The sequence below is a fragment of the Piliocolobus tephrosceles genome, unplaced genomic scaffold (genome assembly GCF_002776525.5).
Source record: "Piliocolobus tephrosceles isolate RC106 unplaced genomic scaffold, ASM277652v3 unscaffolded_14643, whole genome shotgun sequence".
Lineage (NCBI taxonomy): Eukaryota > Metazoa > Chordata > Mammalia > Primates > Cercopithecidae > Piliocolobus > Piliocolobus tephrosceles.
The window spans coordinates 1-8,841 of record NW_022296136.1 but is presented as its reverse complement, the minus strand read 5'-3'; the positions used below and the strand labels follow the sequence as shown (position 1 = coordinate 8,841).

Below are 8,841 nucleotides of genomic sequence, written 5' to 3'. Positions count from 1 at the left end.
GGTTTCAGAAGTGGATGTCAATGAGCAGCAGTCTGTTTGGAAAAGAGGATATAGAAAGATGGAGGAGAGGCTAAGGGAAGGGGAGGGGTGCTAATATCCTTATTTCATGGGAAACTGAAGAAGGTGTATGCTAGAAACTGAGAGTTAAGCATATCACTTAAAGTTACTAGAGTCACCAACAGAAGAACTAAAGATCAAAAGATATAAAAATTGCCAGAAAGAAAGAGAGGGCAGATTGAAGATAGTGTGAGTGAGTTAAATCCTCCTCTCTGGTAGAGGATGGTCACTTGATGATGTCTGAAGTTGGTGAATTATTGAATTAGCAGATTAGGCATTTTCTTTAGATATAATGAGGTAATGGTCAGAACACTGCAAACAGAAATTGTTACAGTGGTCTACTCTGGGAAGCACAGTTGGAGAGTAGGAAGCGATGGGACCTTGAATCTTTGCTTTTTATCATAAGCTCCTTTGTACTTTCTGATCATCCCTATTATATTTACCATGCATATATATATATATATATGTGTGTGTGTGTGTGTGTGTGTGTGTGTGTGTGTGTGTGTGTGTATTTAAATTAAGAACAATTATTTGGAGACAGTTCTAAAAAGACGATCTGTATGGGAGGAAGTTCCAAGGTTATTCACCTTGACATTAGCAAGATTTTACCACATTGAAGGAGATTTCATTTTACATCTATTAAACAAAGTGAAAACCTAAAATTGATCAGCAGCTCATGATACTGGAGATCAGCCAACTCACGCTTCAGTAATCCATGAATGCATCACATCACAATGGTGAATATTGGTAATATTGTTCCAGAGACATCATGGAGACATCAAAGTGTGTTCGGTAGCCTGTAGCAAAGAAGCTGAAGGAGTATATTACCTTAGAGTAAATTACCTCTCAAATGGCCGCCAAGATGTTGCTCAAAAGGATGAATAGCAGTTGACAGAAAATTCTCTCCCATCTCAATATCCCATTTTTGTTGAGATCATGTTATTAAATCTTCTGGGTGGTTTCCTTGAGTACAGAAAATGCCATGCTTTCATGTGTTAATTAATGTGCGAGACCCTGGGCCTCCAGAAAATAAGTAAGTGGATCATAAAAAGGTCCTATGGTTGGGGCTAGCACGGAAAAGCTCAATGTTCAGGCCAGAGAACCCAGAGGATCAGACTCCCTCTGTACTGACACTTTGCTCCTGGTTAGAGAGAAAATTCCAGGCTGCCTGGAGCACCAGAAAGACAAGACACTGGACCTTCAAAAACCAGCTGAACAAGCACATCCCCAGGACAGAGGGCAATAAGATTAATAAGGAGTCTCTTGTATTGGGCATTGAATGCATGTCAGGCACTGTGAAAAACCTTTAACATACATTATCACTTGTTATCCTTATAAATATCCCTTTCTACAGATGAGGACTCCAAAGCTAAGATGGAAAAAAAGGGGGTAAAGTACCTTGACAAAAGTAAGCACAACTATTAAGTCATGGCCTGGGGTGTATCTGTAGGTATATTGTTAGAAAATCAGTTCTGTGAATTGCCTAAAATTATAACAAAGAAGGGCATGAGTTAAAGCTTTAAGCGTGTGTTAGAAGGTGAATTGGTTCTCAGAGAGAAAAATATCTGGAATGCAGTGTAAAAACCATCAGTCAATCCAGCCCTTTGGCTTGGTTTCTAAGCAGAGCTGGGGCAAAACTACTTGTTACAAAGGAAATTTGTAAGACGCTTAATTAAGGTTTCTGAAATTCAAACTCTGAGCACACACAGAGGCTCAAGAGTGGTTAACTGTTTTGCTCTGAAATTCAGCCTACCAGCCAATCTGGCTCCAAGGCCCATCTCCTTTTGTTTGCACCAAAATGATGAAAACAAACCTGCTTTTCTCGCCTGGTAGTAGCACATTCTGGAAATCCCCTTAAATCTGCTTATATAGTTATAACTCATAACTTGTTAATGGTTGTATAATAATCCTCAGAATGGCTGCACTGCCAATGTATCAGTCATTCCTCCACTGAGGCATACTTGCTCTGTGCCCTAATTTGCCCAATATGAATGTTTCTGTGATAAACACACTTGTATGTATTTCATCATGTCCTGGGGTTCTTATTTCTCCAGGACTGACTACCATTCCATCCCTGCCCCATATACAAATCTGTCTCCGTCAACTCTTCACTTTATAAGGACCCAAAGGACCGTTTGCTAAATTTGTTGTATTGACTCAGGACAACTTAGTAATCATTGTTGTCATTTATTAACAACAGGGGCATATCCAAACGCTTTCCAATTCTCCCTAAACAACAGCCTAAGGCTGACGGTTTTTGTTGGCCTGTATCCCATAATTATTTTTATTTAGAGGAATTTGGTAGTGGTGGGGTTGGGGTGGGAGGTGGTGTGTGGACGGTGCGAATTGACAGAAACAATTTCCCTACCCCAAAATACAGGTATGCTTTCATTCTCTATGCCCCTAAACACCCTCCCTGCAGCTATGCAACGAGCAATTCACGGGAAGAGGCTTCCTTACATAGACCCCTGTTTTTGGTGTTTTGATTTACTTTTGTGTGTAGAGTTGATCTGTCCCTCTTCTCACTGGTGTCCTCCCCCCCACCCACCCCCAGTCCTCTTCCTTCTTCCTTCTTTTCTTCTCTTCTCCTCTGCTCTCTGAACTGCATCCCCACTCATTCTGATTTCTCCCTCCTGAAAGGAAAAGGGAGATGGGCCACATGAAATAGCAGAGCAGTGCCCACCCCACTCTTGGAAGTTCTCTGCATCTGAACCTCTCTCTCTTTTGAAAGCTCCACTGAGAAATTATCAGCAGGCGAAGTCCAAACCCAAGCACACAAAGTTGCTGTTGTCCCATTTTAAACCAACTCCCATGCATGTACAGCTAGGAGCATTGAGAGCAGAGTCTCAGTGAGGACATTGAGGCTGGTGATGAAAAGCCTTGGCGAGAAGTTTGGACACGTTTGGACATGCAAGGCCTTAGAGAGGAGTCCTGTTCACTGTCCAGTCCTTCTGAATCTCCTCTGCTGGCTTGTGTTCCCCACCCAACTTCTAAATGTCAGAGTATCTCAGGGAGTAGCCCTGTACCTTCTTCTCCTGGCTATACTCTCTCTGGGTGATCCTACTCAATTTTGTGACTTTAAACCCTAACTGTGTCCTGTTGTCTCAACAATTCTGTTTCTCCAGCCTCTATGGATGACAAGCAGACTTCAGTAACTAAACCTGTGCAAATAGGAGTTCTTGACACACACACCCATCTGTCTTTCTCCCTTCTCCAAATCTACCATGCCCACTCTCTGTCTTTCCTATGACCGTAAATAGACCTCTGATGAGGATGTGCAAGAAAACACTCTTGTAGTAATCGTTCATTGCTTAAGTTTGTTCCCTGATTGCCTCTAACCCACTCGCAAGTGCTGTCTCTTCCACTTCCAAAATATCATGTGAATCCATGCACTAGTCTCCACATTGAGGCTTCCAGTCTGGGCCAAGCCCCTGCTGTCTCTGGACTGGACTACTGCAAGAGCCTCCTAACTGGTCTCCCTGCTTTCCTTTGTGCCCTGCCCACTTGTGATATTGCCCACACAGAAGGGCTAGAGAGAAACCACTCAATAAGCATTAGATTATGCTACTACCTGCTTCAATCCTTTCTCTGGCTCTCCTGAGCCCTCTGAAGAAGAACCAGACTCTTCATCATGGCACCACCCACCACTGCACCTTCCTCCCTTTCTTTCCTCTATCCCCTCTCACACTGGGCTCCATGCAACATTGGCACCCTTTCTGCCCCCACTCCCACCCCCAGCACCCTCTCTTTTCTGCCACAGGGCCAGGGGAGTTGCTGTTCCCTCTGCTGGGCAGGTTTCCCCCTTGGTTCCTTGAAAGACTGGCGGCTTATCATTGTCCTCAGAAAGGCCTTCCCTGAGCTTCGTGTCTCCCGTTTTGCCACTTTTCTGGGGTTCTAGGCAATATGTACCAAATCACCTTGTTTATATGCCCGAGAGCATTCACAGCAACCTTTAACTGTTTTCATATTCCCTCATCTGTCCATTGTCTGTCTCCCCACGAGAAAATAAGCTCCCTGAGTGCAGGGACGTTCTGGCTGGCAGAAAACTCGGTACATAGAAGACCCTCCAGGAATATTTGTTGAATCACTGAATAAATAAAATCACCAGCACTTCCTCCCACAGGAAAGGAAACTTCCCCTCCCTCTGTTGAGGCTCCACAGGGTTCTTTATTTTTGCCCCTGTCACAGTGTGTAGTGGTCAGAACACATTCCATTTGCAGGTGGCAGAAACTGACCACAAAGTAACTTTAATAATAAAAAACAAAAAGGAGGTGGAAACTCGACTCCATGGAAGCCCCTGAGAAAGGACTTGGGGAGCAGTCCCAGCTGTGTCCTTGTCACTTTGGTAACCCTGTTCCTGTTGCTAGAGCTTCGGGATGGTAGGAATTGTTTTCAGGTTTGGGGATTTGCTAGCCATAGCATGACTTCCCTGAACTTCCTTCTCCTGCTGTTTCACTGATTTCTGTTGGCTCTGTGTACTGGAAGCCAATGCCAGAGAAGGAGATCTTGTTGAGTCCTGGTCCTCGACTTGGTCTTCCTTGTCATTTCTGTTTCCTAACAATGGGCCGAGAAGCTCTTCTCATCCTCGCCACATCCCCTACCCCTCTGCGAGCATGGCTTCCCCCTTGGCCTCTGCCTTCTCAGGTCCCTCTTGGACACCAACCTGGAAATGGTGAGGCACAGCTTCATCTGTTCCCTGCCTGCAAGCAACCTACACCCCCAGGAGATGGCTCCTAACCGCAGTGACAGTGATCACCTTGGTCAGGCATGCACTGTACAGCAGGCTTTTCCTAGGTCTCTGTCCCTTGCCTTTGCTGGCTCTAGCCCTGCCTACAGGCAGAGAGCTGGACTTTGCAAGCTGGAGAGGTACATGTCTGTGTATCTGCTTCTCAGCCACCTTGGGATGCTTTCCAGCCAGCGATGAAGAGTTCTCACTGCCTCGCACCCCACAGTGACTCAGTCACTTCCTCAGGTTCACGGTTGTTCTATCATGTATGACTGCCAAGATCCAGCCATCGCCGCAACCACAGAAAACAGCTTTACTTACCCAAAGAAGGCAGAGGAGGAGAGGATGAGAGAATATATGCCAGGCAGGTGAAATTCCATGGCCACCATAGTCCAATCACATAGCACTTATAGTCCTCTGCTGACACTTCTGTTTTCTGTGGGGGCAGGCTGAGCTTTAGCAGAGTGCAAGCATCCTGAGGGAAGGCACTATGGTTTTCTCTTTTTAAATATCTGGCCTCACTGGCTCACGGTAAATGTGAGACCCCTATTTACGGAATGAAAAGGGACAGAGGGAAGGATTGTTCAGACTCTTTTTGAATTGGTCACATCTGACTTTCTTCCTTGTGTTCTGTCAGCCCTGTCTTGGTTTTGTACGTGCGTGTACATGTAAATGTGCACTTATACATGCACATCGATGTTTAATTTGTACTCATTCTAAAGTTCTGATCATACTGCTTCCCTCCTTGAACATACTGAGTGGTCCCTGTGACCTCGGGTATACAATCGACACACCTTAGCTTGACTCTCAGAGTCCCACACCTTCCAGCCCTGTCTGCTACCATGTACTCTTGGAGACCATGAGCTCTGGCCCTGCCAGATTATTAGGCATGGCCAGAAGCGACCAAGCATGTGCTCTCATGACAAAGGGCTGTGGGCACTGACTGATCCCTCTGCCAGGAATGCCTTCCTTCCTGCCTTGACACAGTGGACTGCTCCTCATGTTTCAGAGCCCACCTGGAGGGTTCTGTCTTTGGTGCAGCCTCACTTAATTGCTACCAAGAAGAGTTAGTGGCTGGTTCTCCTTTCTCGAGGAAGTTGGACTGTAGCTTCTGTTACACTCAGTTCTCATGGTGGCTCCCTTGTCTATACACCCAGCATCTGGCTCTGTGTGGCCTCTCTGCTCTCACCACACACACACTGCTCACCTCTTCTCACCCTGCTCCACACTTCCAACACATCGACACTCCCTGCTCACTTAACACATTGCGGGCCCCTTAGCCCCCAGTACCAAGTACCTGATAAGCTTTCCATAAATATTAGCTGGTGATCTGGGACCAGGCACTTCATTCTAGAGAGAGAGATCAGGTTTTGTTTTCGTTTATCTTTTGAACCTGAATATGTACTTCTTGGTCCAGGTTGGGAACCTCAGCGCCTTGAGAGCAGAACCAAGAATAAACAAGTGCCTGGCTCTGGACCAGGCCCTGTTCCCAGCCCTGGGTTTGGCTTTCCTCACCTTATCATTGAGGACAGTACTAGAGACAGGCTGCTCTTGATTCCCCCACTTCCAGACTGCATGTACTGAGGCCTTGAGTGTATCCTCAAGGCCACCCCACCCTCTCCTGCAAGGTACTTGATTTAATCATTTAAACGTTCCATTATGTGGAGAGAGGGGATAAAAATAACGTTCTCTTCCGAATCGAACCCTTATCCCTTCGGTCTACAGCGCAGCCCTTTCCCTGGCACCCTTTTCATAAATATCCAGGCTATCCGAGTGGCCGAGCACTCCAGCTCCCGCTCCCGCTCCCGCCCCCGCCCCCGCCCCCGCCCCCGCTCCCGCTCCTGCTAGCGTCCTGCTCGCGTCCTCTCCCACCGCCCGCGGCCCCGCAGCCCCGCAGCCCCGCAGCAGCCACAGGGGGAACCAAAGAGACAGAAGCCTTCCCAGCTGCCCGGACGACAGACGCCAACACCCCCCGCCCCCCACCACACGCCGCCCGCCCGCCCGCGCCCCGCACCCTGCGCGCTAGCCCACGACCGAGCGGCGGCGGCAACAGCAGCTGGCTGCAGGCTGCTGCGACTCGCACCGGCCCGCTCCTGGCAACACCTGCCATCCCAGGTGACTTGAACTCGCCAGTTCGGATCCCCTGCGCCAGCTCCCGCTTGCGCATCGGGTCTGGGTTCGGGCACCCACCCGCCCTCCTGCCCTCCCCCGCCTCTCCGTCCCCCAGCTCGCGGGAAGGGAGGTCGCGGCAGCGGCCCGGCGGCAGCAGCGACCGTGGCGACAGCAGCGACAGTGGCGGCGGCGGTGGCGGCAGCGGCTGCGGCGGCGGCGGAGGCGGCGGAGGCTGCGGCGGCGACCGTGGCGGAGGCCGTGGCGGAGGCCTCCGTGGCGGAGGTGGAAGCAGAGGTGGAGGCTGAGGTGGAGGCCGAGGCCTCAATAGAGGAGGCAGCATCCGAGGCCACCCCGGGGGAGCAGGAGGCCGCCCGGGCCGCAACCGCGGTGGCGGTGCCGGTGGTGGAGGGCAGCGCGGCCGAAGCCGCCGCCGCAGCGGAGGCTGCGGGGTCCCCCTTGGGGGAGGGGGATGCGGATGCGGATGCGGATGCGAATGAGAGGGTGGCGGTCGCGGTGGCGTCTGCGGCGGCCACCGCGGATGCAGATGCGGATGCTGAGACCCCCGGGGGCTGTGAGGGGAACCCAGATTTTCCGATGGCCTCCCTGTACGTGGGCGACCTGCACCCTGAGGTGACCGAGGCAATGCTGTACGAGAAATTCAGTCCAGCTGGGCCCATCCTCTCCATCCGCATCTGCAGGGACAAGATCACCCGCCGCTCATTGGGCTACGCATATGTCAACTACCAGCAACCGGTGGACGCCAAGCGGGCCCTGGAGACCCTGAACTTTGATGTCATAAAGGGCAGGCCAGTGCGCATCATGTGGTCCCAGAGGGACCCGTCGCTCCGCAAGAGCGGGGTGGGCAACGTCTTCATCAAGAACCTGGGCAAGACCATCGACAACAAGGCGCTGTACAACATCTTCTCGGCGTTCGGCAACATCCTTTCCTGCAAAGTGGCCTGTGACGAAAAGGGGCCCAAGGGCTACGGGTTCGTGCACTTCCAAAAGCAGGAATCCGCGGAGCGGGCCATCGACGTGATGAATGGCATGTTCCTGAACTACCGCAAAATTTTCGTCGGGAGATTCAAGTCGCATAAAGAACGAGAGGCCGAAAGGGGAGCCTGGGCCAGGCAGTCCACTAGTGCTGACGTCAAGGATTTCGAGGAAGACACCGATGAGGAGGCCACCTTGCGATGAAGACATCCCAGGAGCTAGCCAGCCAGCAGAGCCAAACCTTGGCTCACACCCGGTTTACAACCCCCCACCCCCCCCCCCCCCCCCCCATCCCTCTTTTCTCTCTCCACCTCTCCTCTCCCCCCCTTCCTCCCCCCCGACCACCCCTACCAAGGGCGTTGTGAATAATCTTACTAATCTGTGCCATTTGTAGGTTAAAGGCTGCCTCTTCTCCCTGTGGTTTGGTTTAAAAAGCATTTTCATGCTCTCTTTGTTTACTGCACAGGTGATACAATTTCATGGTAGAAACATCAGAAAGGAGAAGGATGTTAGATGAGGGAAGAAGCAAGAGAGTAATTGCTCCCCTGGTCCTACTCCCCAGAGAGAACCACTTTTACCTTTTTGGTGTGCTGCTTTTCCAGGCTCTCTTCTCTCCCTCTCTCTCCTTTGCTCACCCCCACCCCGCCTTCCCTTTTAACACACTGTTATAGAATGGTTCATGTATGTGGTGTTTCTTAACCTGCTTTTTCAGCAACTAAAACCAAACAAAAATCAACCCATTGAACTTCTTTCCATGTTATCAACAGGCTTATGAAACGTCATCTTCAGTGCCTGCAGCGTGCTCCAGTGTATCCGTGGACCTTAACGTTTCTGTAATCATTCTCACATTGTTGGACATTCAGGTGGTGCCTAGTTCTTTCCCTGTGTTTAAGACCAACATTGCGTGCTCTGTGCTTTGATGAGTGAATCCTTCCTTGTCAAGCCAAATCTTT

General features: G+C 50.0%; 2 protein-coding genes across 2 annotated transcripts; one reads left to right on the top strand and one right to left on the bottom strand.

Annotated features, from left to right (window-relative positions):
- Nucleotides 1-2,228: 2,228 nt before the first annotated feature.
- On the bottom strand, nt 2,229-7,265 carry LOC111535818 (basic proline-rich protein-like). The gene is made up of 3 exons (XM_023202056.2): nt 6,867-7,265; nt 5,105-5,219; nt 2,229-2,690 (listed from the first exon to the last, which is right to left on the bottom strand). The coding sequence occupies exons 1-3, from the start codon at nt 7,233-7,235 to the stop codon at nt 2,545-2,547; spliced, it is 630 nt and encodes a 209-aa protein (XP_023057824.1). The 5' UTR covers nt 7,236-7,265; the 3' UTR covers nt 2,229-2,544.
- On the top strand, nt 7,254-8,134 carry LOC111535820 (polyadenylate-binding protein 1-like 2). Its single transcript, XM_023202058.2, has one exon. It carries the CDS (start codon nt 7,490-7,492, stop codon nt 8,090-8,092), a length of 603 nt encoding a protein of 200 aa, XP_023057826.1. The 5' UTR covers nt 7,254-7,489; the 3' UTR covers nt 8,093-8,134.
- Nucleotides 8,135-8,841: the final 707 nt, after the last annotated feature.

Excerpts from the sequence above, each read along its gene's own strand:
- LOC111535818 (XM_023202056.2), bottom strand. The coding sequence starts at position 7,235 with ATGCTGCCTCCTCTATTGAGGCCTCGGCCTCCACCTCAGCCTCCACCT. Across the intron at positions 5,220-6,866 it reads GTGTTGCCAGGAGCGGGCCG|AAAACAGAAGTGTCAGCAGA; the intron begins GTGCGAGTCGCA and ends CTGCCCCCACAG. Across the intron at positions 2,691-5,104 it reads TCCTCCTCTGCCTTCTTTGG|GAGGGAGAAATCAGAATGAG; the intron begins GTAAGTAAAGCT and ends TTTTCCTTTCAG.
- LOC111535820 (XM_023202058.2), top strand. The coding sequence starts at position 7,490 with ATGGCCTCCCTGTACGTGGGCGACCTGCACCCTGAGGTGACCGAGGCA.